This window comes from Apiospora kogelbergensis (assembly GCF_038363985.1).
Source record: "Apiospora kogelbergensis strain CBS 113332 chromosome Unknown utg000001l_segment0_segment0, whole genome shotgun sequence".
Lineage (NCBI taxonomy): Eukaryota > Fungi > Ascomycota > Sordariomycetes > Amphisphaeriales > Apiosporaceae > Apiospora > Apiospora kogelbergensis.
In genome coordinates this window covers 7,318,449-7,340,993 of record NW_027117418.1, presented here as the reverse complement: position 1 = coordinate 7,340,993, position 22,545 = coordinate 7,318,449, and the positions used below count along the sequence as shown (strand labels likewise).

The 22,545-nt window shown below is 53.6% G+C and overlaps 8 protein-coding genes across 8 annotated transcripts; 3 read left to right on the top strand and 5 right to left on the bottom strand.

Annotated features, from left to right (window-relative positions):
- Positions 1–16: 16 nt before the first annotated feature.
- Positions 17–856, bottom strand: PG998_002369 (uncharacterized protein; the record flags this gene model as incomplete). The annotated part of the gene is made up of 1 exon (XM_066869187.1): positions 17–856. One exon carries the CDS (start codon positions 854–856, stop codon positions 17–19), a length of 840 nt encoding a protein of 279 aa, XP_066737602.1.
- A 7,202-nt stretch (positions 857–8,058) lies between these two features.
- PG998_002368 (Class II aaRS and biotin synthetase) lies at positions 8,059–9,870 on the bottom strand (the record flags this gene model as incomplete). The annotated part of the gene is made up of 3 exons (XM_066869186.1): positions 8,059–8,451; positions 8,520–9,739; positions 9,819–9,870. The coding sequence occupies 3 exons, from the start codon at positions 9,868–9,870 to the stop codon at positions 8,059–8,061; spliced, it is 1,665 nt and encodes a 554-aa protein (XP_066737601.1).
- Positions 9,871–10,854: 984 nt separating this feature from the next.
- PG998_002367 (peptidoglycan-binding LysM domain-containingprotein) lies at positions 10,855–11,463 on the bottom strand (the record flags this gene model as incomplete). The annotated part of the gene is made up of 1 exon (XM_066869185.1): positions 10,855–11,463. One exon carries the CDS (start codon positions 11,461–11,463, stop codon positions 10,855–10,857), a length of 609 nt encoding a protein of 202 aa, XP_066737600.1.
- Positions 11,464–12,832: 1,369 nt separating this feature from the next.
- PG998_002366 (nrps-like enzyme protein) lies at positions 12,833–14,699 on the bottom strand (the record flags this gene model as incomplete). The annotated part of the gene is made up of 3 exons (XM_066869184.1): positions 12,833–13,953; positions 14,027–14,303; positions 14,412–14,699. 3 exons carry the CDS (start codon positions 14,697–14,699, stop codon positions 12,833–12,835), a joined length of 1,686 nt encoding a protein of 561 aa, XP_066737599.1.
- Positions 14,700–16,115: 1,416 nt separating this feature from the next.
- Positions 16,116–17,469, top strand: PG998_002365 (uncharacterized protein; the record flags this gene model as incomplete). Its single annotated transcript, XM_066869183.1, has 4 exons — positions 16,116–16,263; positions 16,318–16,520; positions 16,580–16,634; positions 16,721–17,469. The coding sequence occupies 4 exons, from the start codon at positions 16,116–16,118 to the stop codon at positions 17,467–17,469; spliced, it is 1,155 nt and encodes a 384-aa protein (XP_066737598.1).
- A 414-nt stretch (positions 17,470–17,883) lies between these two features.
- Positions 17,884–18,336, top strand: PG998_002364 (uncharacterized protein; the record flags this gene model as incomplete). Its single annotated transcript, XM_066869182.1, has 1 exon — positions 17,884–18,336. One exon carries the CDS (start codon positions 17,884–17,886, stop codon positions 18,334–18,336), a length of 453 nt encoding a protein of 150 aa, XP_066737597.1.
- A 324-nt stretch (positions 18,337–18,660) lies between these two features.
- Positions 18,661–20,436, bottom strand: PG998_002363 (uncharacterized protein; the record flags this gene model as incomplete). The annotated part of the gene is made up of 3 exons (XM_066869181.1): positions 18,661–19,369; positions 19,431–20,177; positions 20,243–20,436. The coding sequence occupies 3 exons, from the start codon at positions 20,434–20,436 to the stop codon at positions 18,661–18,663; spliced, it is 1,650 nt and encodes a 549-aa protein (XP_066737596.1).
- A 136-nt stretch (positions 20,437–20,572) lies between these two features.
- On the top strand, positions 20,573–21,722 carry PG998_002362 (uncharacterized protein; the record flags this gene model as incomplete). Its single annotated transcript, XM_066869180.1, has 3 exons — positions 20,573–20,597; positions 20,671–20,687; positions 20,898–21,722. 3 exons carry the CDS (start codon positions 20,573–20,575, stop codon positions 21,720–21,722), a joined length of 867 nt encoding a protein of 288 aa, XP_066737595.1.
- Between the last annotated feature and the right edge of the window lie 823 nt (positions 21,723–22,545).

The window sequence follows — 22,545 nt, the reverse complement described above, 5'->3', positions numbered from 1 at the left end:
GGCTCCGTCTCAGCAACTAAAGCAAGCGGGGAGATGCCGGCGCCGCAGGTTGTTGTTGCTGCTGCTCAGGCTCGGGCGCGCCGAACAGGTAGTAGCTCTCTTCCCATCCCAGGGTGGGACTGTCCGGGCGAAGGTAGGGTTCCGGTTGTAGCGAGGGTTTGCATACTTCTTCGAGGTCCGGCAGGCCCGAAAACGAGACCTTCTTCTTCTTCTTGGTGCGCTTGCCGGGCGCCTCGTCACCCGAAGACAGAGAGGATCGCGGGGAAAGAGACGAGGCGTTGAGACACGACGGCAGGAAAGGCGACTGAGACGCGGTAGAGCACACGGACCCTGACCGGGACTTTTGAGTGGTCACCTCCTCGGCTTTTTCGAGTAGCAGCGCCGCATCTTCATAATGCTCCCGTGCGTCCCGCAACAGCTTGGTGCGATACGAGGAAGACTGAGACAACGGCCGGGCACACATCTCGAATGACGAAGCGGCGTAAAAGTGCAGGTAGACCAGGTGGAGAGGCTCAATGCTGGACGTGTCTTTGAGATTATCAAGTATGTCACAGCACCTTGCTGAGCAAGTACGGTACTTGCGGTTAAGGTATTTTTGCTTCACTTCGCTGAGCGTCTTCTTCCATTCGTCGGCGGTGTAAGGCAAGACAGTGATTTGCTGGACCGATGTGGATATCGAAGGGCGCCTGTGGCTCCTTAATGTCACGACAGGTAAAGACTGCTGCCGGCGGTGCGCCGGGGGTAATGGACTTGAGTGTTCCTGTACTGAAGCTCGCCTCCTCGACTCGTAACCATCGGAGGGGACTATTCGAGAGCCGCCGCCAGACGGCAGGAGGAGGGGTATAAGTCCACCCATCTTGAGGGAAGCCTGGGGAATAGCCGGTCCGAAAAAGGTCCAAGTCACAACGGACGAACTCTCCAAAAGCGATTTCTGAGTATGGTCCGCTCACGGGACGCCGCCCGAGTAAAAGAGGTTGGGGTCTGTCCTGATGCAGGCTCGATGGCGAGACTACTAGTAGAGCGAACCCAATCTCAGTCTGGTCATATACGCAAAGATGCTGGGGCGTACTAGCTGCTCTGGTTTATAAGGGTATTTTTCTTGTATTAGTCGAGCACGCAGTCCGTCTGAAAATAGACTTGGGATGTTCAGACTGCGTCAGGATCTGAAGGGATGAACAGTATAAGTGAGTTCAGATCAAAGGAGAAGTCTGGCGTGTGGTTGCTGACACTCGAAAGAGGCTGTGTGCGTGTCAGGCACTCAATGCGTTTTGTCCTGGGCCAACAGTCCGTGGGTGCGAAGGAATGGGGATGATGTCGTAGTTGAAGCCGGGGCAACCCAGACGGTTCAGAAACCACGAGGTTTCAGACACGCTGAAGCACAGGCCGGTAAGGCTTAAGCCGACCCCGAAAGATAGCGTGCGGGCGAAGGCGAAAAAGGGTCAAGAATGCAAACTTGTTCAGTTTCCTTGCGTCGTCCGAAGTGTGGTTTCGCATAGACCCGATTCAATCCCTGGGATAACGTGCAGTTGCTGCTTAGGCTGAGATCGAAGATCGGGGTGGTGTGAGTGGTGCAGGCGGTGCGTGTAAGTGAAAAGCGACTGGTCGAAATCCGGTGTAGATGCAGATTCGCGTGGCCAATTGCAGAACTCCGTTTATCCTGGTCAACGACAAGAAACAAACCACTTGTTCCGACACACGCGCACACGATACTACTGTCAGAGCAGTGGAAGCTGATGATGGTTTGATGAGAATAGCTTTCTGGCTCCTAGCTTTCTTGCTTTCTTGAGAATCCGAGCTGAGATTCCTGGGCAGAGATCCAGGGGAAAAGAGAAAGTTCGACTCAGAAGAGGCTGTCGGGTCCTGGCAGCTACATGCGGCAACAGCAGTCTAAACCTTAAAGCGGGAAACGGACGGGCGAAGTCTGGGTGGTGGAAGGGAAGGTGGTGAGCTGATGGCTGGTTGGACGGGATAAAAGTCTGTGAAGAAGCAAGCAAGCAGCCCAGGTACCAAATCACACCCAAAAGCAACTAAAAAGGCACTCCCTGAGAAAAGAAGAGAGGGGAGGAGAAGGACTCATACATGCAAGATGCGGGTTGTAGAATAATAAGAAATAATGGAACACCAGCTCGAAACCAGCTATTCAAGAATACAAGACCAGACGACAGACCAGACAGAAAAGATGGATATGTCTGTCTGTCCAACTACTACGGTAATTTGATGTATCAATTCTGGACGGGCAGTCAGTCTTGAACGGTACCCATACCAGAACCCATACTACTACGCCTGCAACCCCGGTCGCCCTCCCCCCCTTAAGCGAAGCGGACTATGCTTCCCTTAGTACCGGCATCGAGCTTAGACTGTAGACTCGAGTCAAAGGATGCGACCGGGTTGTCCCTGGATGTCAGTGCCAGGTATCGGCCTGCATATGTGCACGCCTGCACGCATACGGAGTGCAGAGAAAAGAACAAGATCCAGGGCGGGATAAAGAGAGGAGGAAAACACGACACCCATGCCCGCTGCCATGCCCAATCGGCCGCTCCCCTGTCGTGCCACGGCCTGTCCACCCAGCCAGCCATGTCGAGTCGATCTTGCCTTGCAGTGGTGTAGCTGGTAGGTTGTTCGATTTCGGCCGCGCCCTGCTCTGGGTGCTGGGTTACGGGTATTCTTAGGCGGTTAGGGCCTGTGCTCGCCAGACAAAAAAAGAGAACCCAGAGAGACGGTGCGACGGCCCACCCACCGTCCTTTCATGCTTCATTACTCCGTTCATCTAACATTCGCTGCTTTACCTACACGTAGCAGTAGTAAGAGCAGTGCTTCAGCCGCGTCTAGTCTCTCTGGAACGGCAAGAATAGAACAATGACCGAATTCGGAGCAGTGCCCATACATGAGATGCAATCTCCAGCCTGGCCACTGACTGGTCTAGCTCGCAATGGTGCTGCTTGACAGGCTACTAAGTCCCAACCGTAATGTACTGTACTGTATGCAATTGTGTGCCTTGTGCTTGGTGCGCCTGTGTCGCTATGACGCCCTCATCCAGTTTCCTCTTGCAGCTTGCAGCCCACCTACTACGTAAGCCGGTACATACAAGCAAATCCCAGAGGCTGGAGATTGAGCAGGTCCTGGCAGAGCGAGCAGAGAGCACCGATTGGGCCTCTTGGATATGCGGGTTCGTGAGGGCAGGGCTCGAACCCCCCCTTTTTTTTCCGCAACCTTACCGAGCTGCCAGGATGATGCTGTAGGGTGTCGTAGGGAAACCCCTGCAGATGATCCTGACCTAATCGAGGGCCGTCTCTTTTACCCCTGCGCAAATGCCCGGCTTAGTCCGCACTGGATGAACACAATACATACAACAGCTGAGCTGTCAGCGATTACAGCACAGAGGCGGAGCAGCAATGCCAATGGTTAATATCAAAATCTCCTTCGCTGTGTTGTCCTGCATTGCTCGGAAACTGAGCTTGCACATATGACTGTTATTTACGTACGTGTACACGAACACCGATCTTTCCGTGGCGATGGAGTCGAGATGTGGTTTCTCTCTTGTGATCTACAAGGCCATGCAGGTGATAGGCCTCGTCCGGGCCCAATGGCATGCGCAAGTTACCTTACCAAGTCCCGCCTGCCCGCCCGAAAGAATGCTTGCAAGGATAGCGAGAGATTTCCTAAACCCGTTGGCACTATCGTGAGAGTTTCCACGATCCAGAGTTGCCTAGTACATATGTATGGCCTCTAGGTGCATTAGACTGCCCTGCTTTTCTCCAAACTCTGATCCTTACAGTACGCACAAGTGCCGGTGAATTTGAGGCTGGCTGGCAGTTGATGCCATTGTTGCCCTACCAATACCACACTTGGCGGATATGCCAACCTGCATACAGATGGACTTACTGTGCAAGAAGTAGGAAGCTGGAGACTCTTCACTCACCGATGCGATGGTTATGTTATGTCCCTCATCAAGTGATGCAACATACTCCATACACGCGTCCCAAACCGACCGCCTCCAGCCACCAGGCGAAGTCGAGGTTACCGTTGCTGCTGTTGTTGTTGTTATCTGTGTAAAGAATTTGCACAGATTGCGCTTCATCTGAGCCGGCCGTGGTGCTTACCATCCTAGCCATCATTGGTCGTTTTAGGAAATAAGACGCTCGTCCTTTCCTTAAAGTTGCACCACCGATGGCGTATGTAAACGGAGTTTTATTATCTAATGCTACCGAATCGTATGCTACCAAATAACAATTGGAGCTGGACATCCAAACTTCAGACGACCAGTACCGATCGATGCGACCCAAGCCAGTAAACCACCGTAATGGACGTCGTTTACTCCTCTCTCTCTTTTCACTTACTACAAATCACATTTTGCATACTGTACGAGCCTCGTAACTACGGATATGCCCCAGTCGAGCCTAGTCTTGTTGCTTGCGACTGGCGATTGCGACGCTATGTCCTTTGCCCACGCAAAAGCCGTTACATCAGATGTCCCTCCAAGGTCCGTTCGCAGTGGGGGTCCTCGCCTTCCTTTCATGAACAAGTCGAACTCTCTGAAGTCGGGTAATGAAGAACCTCATATGTCAGATCCTCATGGAGTCGAACTGACACTGTTGGTGAGGCCCGCCTTTGCCATGTGGTGATGTGTTGCTGCTCTCCGTAACATGCATATACGTAGGTATTCGAAAATCGAAACCTGATTTCAGATCAGGAGGTCTCACCCCAGCCTTGTCCCTAGAGCTACTGCCATCTGTACTTTTGAGAAAAAGGTTCGTCTGAAATGCCATCGCACATGGCCGATACTCCAGGTTACCGAGACTGCCAACTGCCCTTCGGGGTGTGGGAACGCGTCGTTCGCTTTGCTGTGATCATCGCCATTGTCTGTCACTCAAAGAGAGCCTCGCGGAAGCGGCGGCGGTTGCATCAGCCAGCCTGGCAGAAGAAGCCATGACCTAGGCCAAAGAAAGGCCGAGTCGTCATTCGGATTCGTCCCGAGGAGATTATCTGCAGGTTCCCGCATACGTCTACCATACCAACCACAAAGTATAATCTTCTTCATCCCTTCGAGGTTGCAGCTGAAACATACTCAAGGCCTAAAACATTCTAGTTGGAGCTGTGGCCTGGCCGCGGATTCAAGGGTCCATGGCCCGACTAAACATGCTAGATAATACATGTCTTGACGCTTTGACAAACGGATATGTCAGTAGGACAGGCTGACATTATGACAGAACCGTATTCCACGTTGCCAAGTTTTTGACAGGTTTCGAGATTTCCCCTTTTCGTGCAATACTACCGTAATAAGCCAGGGAGGAACTTGGAAGTATCCTTGAATCGGTGCCATCACGATATACGCCATCGCTTGAACCTGTACGATGTCCCCTATATGACCGGCTGCAAAGGAGATCCCCCGCTGTCGCCAATACGTCCCTCTTCTACTCCCTCTATAGATGTCCCCTTTCATTACTCGATGAAACTTGACCTGTGTAGACGCAATTCATTGGACGCCGGGGATCACACCGCAGCAGAGACCGCAAAGTCCAAACTGCATCCTATGCACGCCTGCCGGCGCACAAGGCATGATGTAACGCCGTACATCGCGTGCTACTGCAATCACAGTCGTGCGTCAACTCTAAGACAACAACCACGCACGTTTGAGGAAGAATCCAGACGATTCGGGGACCGGAACCACTGGAAACGCCACTTCCCTGTCATGCTCCCGCTGGAGCCGAATCTCCATGACTCTTGCGCAGCTCTTTTCGACGGCCCGTCGGTGCGTATTCTCAAAACCACATCCCAGTGGCAGGCAGACCTGCTCGTTTGTCGGCGGATTGCAAGTAAGGACTGTGGCTCTTCAGAGCGGTCCACGACACAGTTGGCTCGCCAGACCACAGCGCACTGGAAACCAAAGCACATCGACAACGGCGGGGCCCTGCAATGCATACTGGGTGTGGCATATAGAAGAATTTAGACCAGTTTGAGCGTCCTCAAACAAGATGAAGATGCAATACTACTCTGCTGCGTCGCCAATCACAGACGTTGCTTAGACTAGTAAGTCACGCCTATAACAAAGCAGGGTTAAACTATAGAACATATTGCTTTGGCAGCGGGACGACCTGTTAATTTCTCTAGGCACGGCAAGCAAGCATCAAGCTAGAAACCAGCTATCACAGGATCCAGCCGACCGAGTACCGCTTTGATACGAATTTCGCAAACCTCGTAGGGACTCGGGACTCGGCGAAATGAGGCAGGGAGGCGGGCCCGGCACACGGAACACCACAGATGATCGCGAGTCCACACAAGCCTAGACTCAGGGTATACCTTCCCACCTGATTGACGAAAAGCGTCCAGTCCATCTATCCATATTAGTATACTGTATGCAAAGTGGACAATGGGACAAAACCGGCCGAGTTTGCCAATCTCGACCAGAATCTGGATCTGAGAAAGAGGGAAGAAACCCACATGTCCCACAACCTTCTCCCCAAGAGGGAAATCGCTTCGCAATTTGGTTCGATCTCTCGTCCCGACCCAACCCATGATCCCTCCCTACTCCCTCCCTGTCATAGCCACAGCACGCACAATGCTCCCCCGCACTTGCGACGACCAACGACGAAGACGGCGGGGCGACTCTTTGGCCCTTTTCGCCCTTTGATTCCGCATGTGGTAGGTGGTAGGAATGGGTCAACCACCTGCTCCGTACAAGTAGACCGTACCGAACTTACGGCCGAGATGGAAACGGGGAGGAAAGTGGGTGGTGGGTTCGTGAGAGTGGTTCTTCGTTGTCTGTCAGTAGTTCTATGCATTGATCTACCTCCGTCTACTGCGTAGATGCATACGAAACAGAGAATCGGTCAGCGAAAACCGACAGAGCGGTCAACACTTACGGACTTTCCCCTTCTTTCTTGTGGCATCTCTCTCTCTCTCTCTTTCTCGATCTCCTCGCTCAATCAAATCAATTGCTGGCCTTCCTTCCAGGTGGGCAAGACCATGATAAGCGGCCTCCGCACAACAAAGTCTTGTGACCGTAGTTTTTGTGAGTTATGTGACATGTGACCAGCCTGCTTGCTAAATTGCTTGGCCGCCTTGCCAAATGCCACTTGACCAGGTTGCGGAACCATGGTTGAGGTGAGCACAGTCGCGTACTCTTTTGACGTCCGTGTGTATATGGCTATCGTCGGTCGCTTATGTATACGAGACGAACTCGCCGGTGCCCTGTGCCTTATTGTCACAATATGATAGGTCGCATAAGCGGGCATGTGCATACGCCCTGCCTAACAATATCACGGGTGGATAGTCTACCATTGGTGTTATGAACTTTCCCGTCTCATGTAATGTAGCAGCCCGAGAAGATATTTTGCATGCAGACGGAGTATATGCGGTGATAACCAACTATGCAGCATAGCACATGTGAATTACGCACATAACTTGCACACCGGAGAATAAAATAAACTACGAGGGATGTAGCACCCGTATGCAATCACACCAGGCCCGACGTCGACGGCGGCCGGCACGCTGCATGAAGGATCGAATGGCAGGATTTCGCAGGATTCACAGCTTGGGCGTTTGCGCGGAAATCGTGCGATTAGGAGCTTCCTAGCCCGCGCGTTCGTCCGTCGGAGAATATTAGGGATTGATCGACGTCACTGGCCGGGCCCTCGCATCTCATCGCATTGCATACCCAGCCACCAACTACCACCATGAATTGCCGCTGCCTCGCTTGGACTTGAGCTCGACCGACGATCAGAGAGACTTTGCGCGCGCTGACCTGTCCTTACACGAGTAGACTACTACATCTGCTGGTGGACCAGCGACTATATCGGTTGCAGTAGCCGACCCGAACTTCTCATCGGCGAGGCACTGGAGCGACTATTGAAACAATGGCGGAGTGTTTCACGATCACCGGTGAGGTTGGTTCCTATCGTGGCCGGTTCTACAGATATACCGCTGTTCCACGTAGCAGGACACTTTACAATTGGAGGCAGATCACATCGTACACCGCAAGATGTGTTGGGTATCAGTCGGTATAGAGTGGTTCAGTTTCTTTCTGTTTCTTTTGTGTTTGGCCTGTAATGTTTTGCCGCTCTAAGCGGAAGGAGTGCCATCAACAGGCTCCGCGGGGGCAGGTGTTTCCTCCACAGCAGCAGCAGGTGCGGCCGCCGTTTCGCTGCCCACCGCTGATTTGATCTCCTCTCCTCGAATACCGTGGATAACCCGCAGGCCCTCGGCTCGGGTAGTCATCTCGTCGAGCTTCTGTTTCCGCAGAAGGCGCTGCTTCACCTCCTCAGCAACGTTGGCCAGCTCCACCAGCACACCCTCCTTCTCCGGGTGGCCGTCTCTCAGACCCATCTCCTTGATCTTGACTTGACCTGCCGCCAACTCTTCCTCGCCGAGGACGATGGCGAAGGGAACACCGTTGCCCTCAGCCGCCTTGAACTGGTTTTGCAGCTTGGGCTTCTTTTTATAGAGGAACTCGGCCTGTCATGTGGTTAGCGTTTAAATGTCACAAACGAGTTCGCACAAGTGCTGGGAAAGCATAGACTTACGTTGATGCCCGCCTCCCACAAGGTATTGCATACAGACATGCGCTCCTTAAGAAGACCCTCGAATCCCTTGCCGCCAAATGCCATGACGTAGACATCGACTTCGTTTTTCCTGACCTGAGCAGAGGTCTTGTCGGCCTCCATACGTGCTTTTGTGATAGAGAATATCCGGTCCACGCCGAACGAGATGCCCACGCAGGGAATCTGGCCCTTGCCGGAGAACATGCCTACCAGGTTGTCGTAACGGCCGCCGGCCGCGACACTGCCTACGCCGACCGACGGATCGGACGAGCGGTCCTCGTCGGCGTCCGTGGTGCCCTTCTTGCCCTTCTTCTTGGGGGCGGCGACTACCTCGCCGGCGGCGGGCGTCGATGAGGGCGCCGAGCCCTCCGTGACCACTTCGTAGATAAGGCCGGTGTAGTAGTCGAGACCGCGGGCCAGGCTCAGGTCGAAAGAGACGGCGCTGGCGGCATTGAATGCGTCGAGGTACTCGAACAACAGGTCCAGCTCGTCCATGCCCTTCTTCATGAGGTCGTTGGCGGACAGATCTGGGTCGGCGCGCAGCTCGGCGATCAAGTCCTTGCCGCCCTTCTTGACGACCCACTTGCCGATCTTGTCGGCAGCCTCCTCGGCCAGTCCCTTCTCGTCCACCATCTCCTTGCGCACGTCGGCCCAGGGCAGCTTGTCGAGCTTGTCGACGGCCGAGGAGATTGTGCGGATCTTGTCCTCGGGCACGCCGCAGACCTGGAAGATGCCGTCAAGGATCTTGCGGTGGTTGAGCTTGATGGTGTAGGTGTCGCGCCAGCCGAGGGCATCGAAAACCTCGGACACGATGCGGAGGACCTCGGCGTCGGGTAGCATGGCGTCGTACTCGCCGGCGATGTCGAAGTCGCACTGGTAGAACTCGCGCATGCGGCCCTTGGTCATGGCGGGCTGGTCGCGGCGGTAGACCTTGGCAATGTGGTAGCGCTTGATGGACTGGACGTCCTTGTTCATGGCGAGCCAGCGGGCGAAGGGCACCGTCAGGTCGTAGCGCAGCGACGTGATCTCGCCGCCCTGGTCGGCCAGGTCGTAGATGAGCTTGCTGTCCTCGCCATACTTGCCCGACAGGATCTCGCGCAGCTCGAAGACGGGGGTGTCGATGGTCACACCGCCATGGCGCTTGAAAACCTTGGTGATGGTGTTGAAGATATGGTCGCGGATGACCATATCAGTGCCCTGCCCTGGAGATGTTATATCAGCTTGCTGTGTTGTCGCCAAGACCCGACCCCGCCGGTGGAATATAGGAATTCCCATTCTTACAGTCCTTGGTGCCCTTAGGGGTCTTGAGATCGAATTTCTGCTTGGGAGCCATGGTGGTGGATTCGTCGTAGTCGTGGTGGGCTGTGACACTGTAGGCTCGCGGGGTAATAGCAGCCTTCGCAGCTCGACTGCTGAGAGCGGTGGTCCGGGTCGCAGGCAGCAACTGTGTCCGCTGCAGAGGGAGAGGTACTATGCGATGCGACAACGTAGTGATGGATTGTCGCGGAGGTCTCGGAGGGGGCCTGAGGACGCGACGAAGTAGGGGCGGCATTCACAAAGTGAGGGTATGAGTGTTCGGGCAGGACAACTGATAAGCCCCGCGGTTGACCTTTCCTCCCTCTTTTTTCACAATTCTGACCTATGCCCCTCTGCAAAAATCGAAACCTGTGAGTCAAGCGGGTCGAATTGCAGGGAGTTCCGTCCGAACCAATGCAAGGCTGATAGCTATAGTTGAGGTGCTGCTGTGACTACAAGCAAAGTGTAGCTGTTACTGGGCTCTAGCAGCCAATTTTTCAGCCAGCCTAGCGTTCGACAGGCGGCTATTTGGCTGCCGGAGATCGGCGGGGTTCTACCTACAGCAGAAGTCAGCAGTAGGCGGGACGGAGGGGGTAATTATGCATTTTATACCTCAGCATATTTCAGCATATATAAATCACACATATCCAGCACACTGTTTAAGACGTGCATGTACGATCAGGAGCCGTGATGATTTCGTTACATGGGTTAGCAACGAGTAAGTGAGTAGGGTACAGGCAGCAGGGCATACGAGCTAGACACTTTCTTGGATTGCTTGATTGGTAGACGATATGTTGCCCAGGGCGGATTGCCGTAGGCTTGTCTTTGCGTTTACTATGTGATTTTTGCGGCTGATGATCACTGCTTTCACTTCCATAAGCCTACCCGATACTCCCATCCAGACGGCCCCATCCAATCACCACCACATCTCAGAGTGTCGGGACGAAATGGCATTTGGGAGGACTCAAACCTCGCCTCGCCTCGCCTCACATAGCAAGCTAGTAGCCAGCCAGTAGCACATTTAGGAAGTCGTCGGTACACAGATCAGGTCCCCAATCTCCAGGTTGTTGCACTCCAGACCTTTGTTCTCTTTTAGGATATCATCAACCTCCAGACCCCGGCCCTGTGCAATATCCCAGCACGTGTCGCCCCGTTGGACGCGGTACGTGTGGGCGTCCGCGGAACACTTCAGCACCACATCGCCACCACTACCGCTACCGCCCTCACTGCCGCTCCCAGTGCCCACGGTCTTGTGCAAGAACCAGAAGACGCCGATCAGGAAGAGACCGATGATCATGAAGAAGTTGAGCAAGGGCATCATGTCGGCACGCCATGAGACCTTTTGGTGGCCGCTCCAGCTGTCGTTGGGTTCGCTGCCGCCGGCATCGTAGGGCGGGGGTGGAGCGTCTCCGTCACTGTAGGTCTCGTTAGGGTGGCGACCCGACGAGGACGAAGAAGGCCCCGAGATGCGCGTGAGGCGCCCGTATTGGTTGCCAGGGGCGCTCTCCCAGATGCTGCCGTCGTTGGTGTCGCGGAAGGTGTAGGTCTGGTCGTCGGCGTCGTACCCGATCCGTACCATGCCCTCCGGCAGCCGCTCCTCGTCTGTGTCGTACTGCGACCAGCGACCCATATTGTTCGTGCGTTTTGTGAGGCTAATATGTGATGGTGATTCCACTACCTGTTTGCGAGAGAGATTCAATCTTTCAATAATTCAGGACCAGAAATAAGCCTTTGAAAACCAGCAAATGACTTGATTGTTTTGGATGTTGATTGAGATAAACCAACCCGCTTCATCCGGCCGTTGCTGGAATCCAGCATGGAACGAACGTTCGATGGTACGCGTCAAGGGGTGCCCGCAAGTGCACCGCCACCACTGCTGCATTGCCGAACAAAGTGGTCTGACGTCAAACATGGCCCCTTTTGTTTCAGCCAACCAAAGACTGACTTGACCATGCTGAGGCGTTCCATTCATCCTGAGTTATGCCCATGTCAATGCATCGCAATACCAGCAGATGCAGATTGGATACAACCACAATGCATGGCTAATCAGCCTTCAATGCCGAACGTCTCGTTAGCTTTACGACTCGAGGGAGCCAGATCGAGTGTTAACTTTGATATGAGATCCAAAAGCTTATGTGGTCTATGCCATTTTATCAAAGAAATCGCAATATCCCTTCCGGAGATAGCATAGAGATCTAATTGCATATAAACATGGAATTCGACGTTTATAGCCTCTCGAAGACAAAATTGCGTACTATGTCGCGGCAGCCTGCAAGTCCGTTGGTTTGAATTTCTTTGAGGGCCAAGGAATAATTATCGAGATCACGCCAACTTGAAGAATCTCTTCAGTAGAGAAAGCCCAAGGAAAAGAAAACCAGCCAATGAAGAGGAAATCATGGCTGTTCTCTTGGGTCTCTTAAGCCTGCTCGGGGCGATACCCGCTGTCGGTGTCGGTACCGGTGTCGGGATCGGGCCGTTCGGGCTCTGGGTTATCAGCAGCGTATGCATCTTAACCTTATGCTTCAATTTTTGCATAACCAGTCCGTTTGGCTTGATATCGTGGCAGAGCCTATATGTCGCCAGCATGACAGCCTCGTGGTTTGTGGGCATCACGGCTGTGATACTGGGACGGGTAAGGGCTGGCGACATGATACCTGTTGGGACGGGTGTCTTGAGGGGTGTCGTTGATAGAAGAATATGATGACATTGGCAACCAATCAAAATATTTCGTGGTTAGTTTGGGGGAAAAGGAGGGTGATCCATTTGACGCCATTCCTGACAAAACATATACCGATATATTGACATATGGATGAATTGGTTATTTGCCTCGGTATTTGTCTTGGGGGCTGATGTACTCGACCACTGTACGATAGGAAACTTGGCAATCTCGTGTTGGTACTGCTTAGGGGTGCAGCATTTGCAATTTTACGAGTTGGTAAGCAACAGTTTCAATATACATGATGTGGCAGTACACCAAGTTCAACTGCTCTCAGGCTCCTTTAAATGTTGTAAAGCTTCTCGATGTCATCCTTGTAGTCAGCAAGCACCCCGATCCGATCCAGCGTCCCCTTGCCCAGCCTTTTGAACGGCCGGCCGGAGTCCGCGACAATTACCTTGTCTCGCGGAATCCGGACCTGGCCCACTACCTGTTCGTTGACTTCGTGGATCATATTTTCAATTTCCTCCTCAAGCGTCTTCGCACCCTCTCTCCCCTCTCCGCCTTTGCTGACCAGTTCCAAGATGACGAAGGGGACGGGCCTGCCCTCGCCCCCTACCAAAGCCGTGGCGACGAGCGGGTGCCTCTCGAGCCCGCTCTCAATGTCTACCGCCTTGATCTTCTGCAGCCACTGGAGCTTGACCAAGTCGTCCGCCCGGGCTCGGTGTAGCCACAGGCCCTTCTTGGTCGGGTGGGCTTCGAATAAGTCCTCCGAGCGGTGCACCGTCTTGTTCGGAAATAGCTCGAATATGGGCTGCCACCGGGCGTACTCGGGCTTCCTATCCAGAACCAGTTCGTAAAGCTGCCCGGTATTGCTGTTGCCGCTGTCTTCACCAGCGCCGCGGCCCCGGGGATCCATGCGGTAGCCCATGCGCTCGTCAAAGTGGTAGTACTTCCAGTCGGCCGTCTTGACGCACGGGTGCATCAGCATCGCGCCCATCTCGGTCGAGCCGTAGAGGATGGAAAGCGTAACGCCGCTGCCTTGCTGACACAGCTGGTCGCCGGTTAATGGGTCGATGGCGGCGCCGCCTGACATGACCTGGCCGAGCTTCTGGAAGCGCGCGAGCCCGTCGGGCGCTCGGCAGACGTCTCTGACATGCGTCGGGGTCAGCATGGCGCCCTGGAGAGAGGGTATACTATCCAGCAGCTCCAGGACCGCTTCGCTCGGTAGTGGGACCGCCGCGTTGGCGGGCGGCAAGACGGGGACGGTGTGGTAGTACAGGGGCATCGCGAGGTGTCCCATAATGCCCCCTAACCAGGTCGGCGGGGGCACCCATAGAAACCGCTTGTGCCGCCAAGCGGCGTTTTGGGTGTGTGAATTCTCCACGGTGCCGTCGGGTAGGTCCCGGCAGGCGTTGAAGTGACTGAACATGGAGAGCGTCCATATGAAGTGCTTAGGGGGCCCTGGAAGTTAAAGAGCAGCCGATTAGTATCTGACACGCACACTTGAGGTCTGCCATACTTTCTTTTTACTTACCTGTGGTTCCGGACGAGTGGATGACAAACAACGGGTCGCGCATGGCCTCTTCCCACGCCTTGCTGTAAGGGTACCGAGTAGTCGTGGCGGTGTCGACTCCCAGCCAATGATCCAAGGGCGGCAGCTGTTCGCATTGCAAGCTCGGCCGCTCTGATGAGAGAGTGGCGGCGGTTTGCATGCTTACTGGCGAGCCGCTGATCCAGTGATTGCAACAAGTGTTGTCAAGGATGCTCAGGAGGGCTTCATGCGTCAAACGGCCGACCTGGGGAATAACCACCTATTATGCGTTGTAAGTCAGTTGTATATCAGGGCGGAAAATGTATCACAAGCTAACAACCAACGGTCAGGATAAGTAGCAAGTGCGTAGTAACTTGAAATGGCATACCTTTCGCTGCGTTTTCTGGGCGGCCATGATGAGCAGAGCATATCGGAAGTCGCTTTCGCCGTGGTAGACGAACGCGGCGAAGTCTTTGGAAGGGCCAAGATGCTCATCCAGCCACCAGCTCAGTGCGTCGACGGCACGCGCTACTTGGGCGTAGGTGACATCGCGAGGACCCTTCTCACGCCAGTCCGGCTCGAGCAACTGGCAGTAAATACTGTCCGGGACATCCCTTGTTTTGGCCTCGAGCAAGTCGACGCAGCTGGAAGGCGGGAATGAGCTATCAGAGGTCATCGCGGTAGTTATCAATCACCAGTAGCAGTTCGTAGAGGCAAGATAAGATAGTTCTGGAAGATAGACCGGGGAAGTCGCCAACCCAGATTTGTAATTGCATTTTGGTCTTATATATGAATCACTTTGGCATGAACGCATGTTTTCGGATGCTTTCGGATGCTATTAACTTGGATTGTGACACCTCAGGGTGAGCGATTGGAGTCAAATTTCTTTTGGTATGTGATAAATCAAAAGTACGAGGTAATTGCAGTCTGACGTGAACACTAATGACAATCGAAGCCTCGATTGGTGCTCGCTCTGGACCGACGTTGTATGTGATGATATAGCGAGTACGCCGACGGGCTAATGGTACTTGTCGTACTTACCCTAGTGAGTAGTTGCAGCAACTGCATGCATAGACGCGCCTACTTTAGCATGAAGTATGTTTCTTGTGACTATTGCTGGAGCGTGCCAACGCATGCGTATTATATTAAAGATCTTCATGAAGCACTGGCAAGTGGGAGCGAGATTCATCCTTGGTGGTTGTTGGTGTTTTGGAACCCTGTGTTGGACAAAGTTAAATTCTGTACTCAAGTCCAGTTGTGCTCATACCGCATGAATCACTCTAGAAAATCTCGATATCATTTCATCCAGTTAGGAGATAAAAGCTCCTACATGGATGAGGTTCCGCGGTATATGAAGAGAATGTGACAGCTGCAGCGGGCGACTGACTTGCAGACCGAAAGGGCGTACCGCCGGCATGCCCGGGCGATAGCCGGGAGAGCCTCTCGCCAAAGGACTACATGTCTCGCCGGCCACCCAGGACAGTCTAGTCGTATCTTGGGACAGTGGCACTGAAGTCACTAGCCCCCGAGATCTTGGTGATAAGAACGTCAACATGGACCGTCACCTCTTGCATGGACAAGCTGCTGCCCAGGTTGGCACACATCCCGGCTAGATTCTCGCCAAATGCCACCAAATCCCGACTAGATTCTCGCCAAATACCACCAGATCTGGCATCGCTTCAAATAGAAGACGGCGGTGGATATTTAGTCGATTGAGCTCTCAATATGGTGCTGCGACGGCCAAAAGCCCCGGGAGGTAGGCATCATCACTCACCGGCCAACGAAACTTGCTCAAGGAGAAATCTCATGCCAGCAGGGCACAGGCCAAGTAAATTGAAGCTATAAGGGTGTTCTATCGCAAGGGTTGGAGGTGGCAACGATCGGTGCGGAGAGGACAGGGCCGTGAACAGTGAATCTTGGGGAATTTTAGGCAACCATGGGACATTGGACAGCCCGCAGCCAACCAATCCCCCGAAACCGACGTGGTACGTCGCAGGAGTCCAAGGACACACGCGTATATATATATATACATACATTTATCACATTGCAGTTCCCGACAAATTATAATCTCTTGTTCTCTCAGCTCTGCATCATGGCGGATTCTGCTCCCATGATTGCTCCGGAGGAGCGCCAGGATGCATCCGGCATCATGGAACGGAAAGCCCAGACTCTTGTGAATTACATCAACAAGAGCAAACACCTGATTGTGTTCACGGGCGCCGGCATATCTACATCTACGGGCAAGTCCCGTTAATGTAGCACTGCAGGAAAGACGTCGCTGACCGAAGAGACAGGCATTCCCGACTTCCGTGGACCGGAAGGGGTGTGGACGTTGAGGAAGCAAGGGCGACTACGAACATCCAAGACCGCCACTACCCTGCAGGCCGTTCCTTCGCCAACCCACATGGCCCTCGTAGAGCTACAGAACCGAGGCATATTAAAGTATGTCGTCAGCCAAAACTGCGACGGGCTGCACCGCAAGAGCGGTATTCTGCCTGTGAGGCCCCCACCTCAACCCCGGCTGGCGTCCGACTCGGTGTTGACTTGTTATACCAGGATCGAATCTCGGAACTTCATGGGAACAGCAACCGCGAGTATTGTAGGGACTGTGGTAAGGATTACATAAGGGGTGAGCCGTCGCCAGCACGCTCTTTTCAAACCCACAGCCATGCAGACCGTTAATTGGATCGGACTCAGACTTTCGCGCAGTCTCTACGTACGAAAAGAGCATCCATGATCATCGCACCGGCCGAAAGTGTGCCCTGTGTGACGGTGTTCTGATCGATACCATCATCAACTTTGGCGAGCCGTTACCTGCGGAATCGCTACAGCTTGCCAGGGACCATGCCGAGAAGGCCGATCTCTGCATTGCTCTCGGGTCTTCTTTGACTGTCACACCGGCTAATGAAATTCCCGAGACCGTTGGAAAGCGCAAAGCTGCGAAGCTAGTTATATGCAACCTCCAAGAGACGCCCTTTGACAAGTCGTCGATCCTCAGGGTCTTTGGTAAAACTGATGACTTGATGGAACGCGTCATGGAGAAGCTTGCAATCCCCATTCCTACATTCATGGTCCGTCGTCTTCTCATCATTAGGATCGGCTCTGAGACAGGACGTCCCTCGGTGAAAATTGAGGGCGTCGACGTCGACGGCACGCCCGCCACCTTTTTACAGACCGTCAAACTCGAGAATAACCGGCGTGTGGTGCGCACGGAACCCTTCATCATCAACCTGCGGGACGAGCTCGAGACTGGAACGCAGCTCAACCTCGTTCTGGAGTTCATGGGACACTACGGAGAGCCCAATCTGGAATTGAGCCACGTGTACGACGATGCAGAAGGGGCGCTGGCATTGTATCTGCTCGAGTATAACCCCCTCACCGGACAATGGACTGCTACCAGGCAGGATACGGCGACTCTACCTACAGTCTCTGTCAATGAAGCCTAATCGAAAGGCAAGTGGTGAGAGTCTGAAGTTCATGCATCTATCCAGAAAGAGGGATCGAAGCCTTCATTAACCGTACCTGATCTGATGGTTGTCGCACTCACCGAATGTGCTTATCTGATAGGTCTAATGTGATTCAGATGGCGCCTAAGTTATCATTCTGGGCGAAAACCTGACAAGTACGGCATGCTGTTTTACTATTGATGGGTGTATCGAATGTATTCTGTATCCCCCCTTTCATGATCAATGCTGATTTCATTGGATTCTACCCCAACCAATGGATCATAGATGCACGAGACCAATCGCTATCCTTTTTGACAGCCGCTGTTTGTGTTTTGAAAATTAAAACAACTCTAGATTTGGTGGTTTCGCTTGCGGCTTTCCTTGCGTGGCACCGCCTTCAGTTCCTTTACAGCCATGGCCTCACGCGCTCCCATTGAATCCTATATCGCCGATGCTGGATTATGCGCTGAATTGAATCGATATCGGCAGGCCACTCACTGGCCGAATAGGACGGATGTGGCTCCGTTTTTGGTGGCTTACTTCTTGCCCAAGCCATACCGGCAGCAAAAGCTACCGTTCCAGACCCTGAGTTTTACGCTTACACGTTGTCCTCTTCCTTCCTTCGCCCTGGCGCCTGGCTGCGCTGGCGCTTGGGGACCTGCCGTCCGACGCACGCCGCGAGCTTTTCGCGCTCGGCGACGCCCTTTCGGCGGCCCTGGCCTATATGTCGGACGAGATGCTGCTGGGCGTCGTCCTCTTTGCCAACCCAGAGGCTGTCCACCAGACGGGACGACCGGCAATGAATTGCACACAAAAGGCATTGATCCGGCTGAAGGGGCCTCGCCTTTAAGTCCAGCTAGCTTGTAGCAATATCCCGGCCTACCAAGCAGTGAAACAAGGCAGAGCCATAAAGCAAAACTGAAATGAACATGGGGTATGAGCCACAGCCTGGTACTCAACACGGCCATTTTCTTCGCTCCGCCCCCGACTACTCCATCATGTCCTGCCATGGTACCATACATCACATGCTTCTGCATGCGTCGAGGTCTAGGAACAGAGCGAGTGTATATATGCGCTCACAATTATATATCTTTACATTGCCTATGGGGTAGACCGTCTCTGGATCAGCTCTCGACTAGAAGTATATACCTGCTTATATGGGTAGATTCATGGCTTTGGCAATTTGTTCTCTCAAGGTGACCGCCGGCGGCGGATCTGGCACGGGACACGCCCCTTTACTGGCATTGTGCCAAATCCAAACTGGGTTGCGTCTGATTCTACATGGTCCTTGCTGTCCAACTTGATTTCGAACACAGTGAGGAAGACGGCAGCCGTCAGAATGACCCAGCGCTTGGCAAAGTGGCGCCCAGGACACAGGTGCTTGCCGCCTCCGTACGGTATCCACGAAGCGGCCAGGCCGTCCATGGAGAAGTAGGGGGCACCAGCACCAGCACCGGCCTTGTTGGGTCCGCGTGGGTTGCGAAGTGGTCCGCTCTGAGGATCGGCCGGGTCCACCAGGAAACGGCTGGCCCAGAAGCGATCCAACTCCTGCGCTGCGGTGCCGTTTCCCTCATTCCAAACCTCCTTGTTCATAGCTTCGGTTTGGCTGGACACGAGGAGCGTCTCATTCTTTTCTATCGACCACCCCTGGAAAGAGAAGCTGCCATGTGCTGCTTCTCTCACAATGAGAGCAGCAAAACGTAGCCTTAATGTCTCGGCGTACATGGATTGTAGCAGAGGGTCGGAACACAATTTCGGCACATCCAATGTTGTGGTGGAGTCTTCTGCCTTCCCCAGTGCTGCAGCCGAAACACGACTCAGTGTCTCGGCTTCCAGGTCGGCATCTCGCAGGACCTCTATGAGATACCACATGGCGGCCGGCACCGCGTTCGCGTTAACTCTGCCAATTTCTGTCAGCTGGAAAAGAGTTAACTCAAGCCTCTGTTTCATCTTGTACTCACGACCACATGAGGGCCAGGTTCTCCGCTGCTCGTGCTGTCTCGTCCGTGATGCCGCGTTCCCTGTGAAGGGCCTGCCTGTGACGAACGAGCTTGGACCCGTAGAACGGCTCCCATTCATCACCGTCAGGCTCCGGCCCTTGGAAGTTGTCGCTCGCATGCTTCTGCCAGCGCCTGATGTTCTGTACCATACGCTCCCGCAGCCTGTACGCCTCGGGAATCAGCCAGCGCGGCATGCCCATGAACATCAGGCGCACGTATCCGTCCCACCTCCAGAAGTCTTGGACGATGCCCGGATTGAGAGAAATCATGTAAGGTCCAAAGAACATGCCGATTCCAGACTCGGCGACCTTCTCTTGCACAAAGCTGCACAGGTCGGGTAGGTGTACCCAATCATCCCCTATAGGGGTGCCACCAACCTGTGCTGTGTGAAGATTCTCCAACAAAGCGGCTTGGAATCGGTTCGCCAACACGTCTAGCTGGGGGCCCATAAGCCCCGTCTGTACTCCACGGTGAATGGCTTGTTCAATCGGATCTTGAACACCGTCAACCAAAGGTCTCGGCCTGAACTGCTCAACTAGATGCGGTGGGCAGCCAAATGCATTCTGCATGATGGTGAGGCTCCGCGATGTCGTCGACAGGTCTCGAGTGTTTCTGAACATTGCCTGGACAGACTCGGGACCAGAGATGACGAAGCTCGGGAAGCCCGGGAGACGTATCTTGACGGGGACATCTCTCCCCGCATAACAGCTATGAATATCAATGTTACTAGGATGGAACAAAAAGATATCAGATAATAGACGCTGGGCACTTACGCTGCTCTTGTTAAGAACTCACTGCCGTCTCTCATGAACTCGAGCAAATGACCAAGCAAAGGCACACCAGAGGGGGAGAGTGTCGGTGGCCTTCTGAGTCCCGAGGCACACTCCTGGTGTTTTCTTGGCCATAGAGACCACAATGAAATGAGGACAAGTCCTACCACGGTGGCTGCAATCGTATTCATGGCCATTGCGCTTTATGCTACTATTGTCAGAATAACTGCTTGACCAGACGAGAACAAAGTTTCTAAGCCATTCTTCTATTGCCTGCCTGGAAGTGTCCTACCTGTGTGCCCTGGCCGTTATCAGGGATCGGCGATGGCTGCCATGGAATCCTATCTGCCCTCTTCGTGTAACTATTGAGGGCATGTAGGATCTTGCAGCCAATTGGAAGTAGATATGAGCGAAGTGCATCGGGCGTACAGTGGCGGAGGGTCTGGGGGTAAGACGTATGTAAGCACTAAGAAATGGCCCAGCTTGGGTACTGAACCTCGATGTTTACATATTTATATGACATTGCCACTCAATGCAGAAGATTCGCATAGCGGGAACACCCTCGAGATGAAAGACAAGCCATACGAGTCCTTCTGCTGGCTAGGGCCAAGAATATTCATTCTTGCCACGTTTGATCACTATCCTCACTTGACTGAAGAAAAATGCCAGCACCGTCAGTTGCCCTCAGCCTTTTGGCGTGCAGTTTGGCACACTCATCGTTGCTCTCGGTTTCACCAAAGCGACATCACTTTGGCGTCCTGCGTTACTGCCCATTCTCTTCTTGGTACCTTACCTCCAGCTACCCCATCTTGATGCCATCACATATGCGCCCGCCCGAGGGGTGCTAGGCGGTGCCACCATCTTCACTGTCGTGTTGTACGTAGCAACGGTATTGGTCCACAAGTTCAGCTACATAGCCCAGGGCCCAACCTCGTCGGCTGGGGGCCTTGTGCCAGCCCGGAAAGATGAGCTCTCTGCTGGACAGCAACGCAATGGGAATTCTGGCCGTGTTCTTTCTAGGTTGCGGTTTGGCCTGGAAATCGGGGCCGGGGCCCGGTTCGCCGCAACCAAGTGGCCCGTCAACAACATTCCGCCCTTCTCCCGAGATGATCCCAATTTCATCCCAACAAAGGCCGGGTTTCAACGCAGTTTAGCGCCCAAGGTCGTCCTATCTTGGCTCTTGCTCATGGCTTTGAACTTTGTGCCCCCCAACAACGACAGCCAAACGTCTTTTGCTTCCCGGCGGATTCCCATCCTATCGCGACTCGACGCTGTCGGAAGTGAGGAGATATACACGAGATTCGGAGCCGTAGTGGGATACTGGCTTGTGCAGTACATTTTACATATAGCTGTTCACGGTTCGATGGCCATGGCGGCTGTTGCACTTGGCTTTGAGGTCGCAGCATGGCCACCTATCTTTGGTGCAGCCACGGACTGCTACACCATTCGCCGCTTTTGGGGTATGGCCTATCCTTTCCATTGACCGATTGCGTGAAGAAGCGCTGACATTCTTCTCCAGCCGGTTCTGGCACCAGTCCCTGCGACATGGTTGCAGCAGCATAGCGTATGCTGCAACGTACCACGGCTTGAGCCTCAGGAGGCGGGGCATCGTGGGGAGATATGTCTTCACACTCCTCACCTTCACTGTCTCTGGAATTTTTCACGTACTCCTCGATATTGCTCAGGGAATCCCCTGGAATGAGACAGGTGCCTTGCGATTCTTCACTATGCAGACGCTTGGTATCATGCTCGAAGACTTCATTGTGACCCAGTTCAGACTGGCACGCGGAAGCCGAATCAATACGACTCTGCTGAAGATTCTTGGGTACGCATGGGTCATTTTATGGCTAGTATGGTGTTCTCCTATCTGGGTTTATCCTTTGGTGCGGATGAGTACGGACGATCCGATTGTACCTATCCCTGCGCAACTCCGTGTTGCTATATCTAGGATCGCAATTCACTCCTGGTGATACTATAATGTCGCAGGAGAGGCTCGGGCAAACCTGCTGCATCGCTCCATCCATGTACGTATCTGGGTAGTATTCCGCGAGCCTTGTATGACCACTATCAATATTTTATAGCCTATCACTTTTTATCTTTATCACTTCCATGAGACCAGTTTCAACGACAGGGGCCAAGAAGAGCCCTATATCAGCATGGTCTCACCGAGCTAAACTCGCTTTCTGAGTCGGACCTGGGCTGAGATGGGAGGTAAAGCCATGTCTCCGATTGTCTTGAGAGGCGGCTGCGTCCCAATCGCCTCAGCGTCGTAATGGAGTATAAGGTACGCCAGCATGGTTTTAATC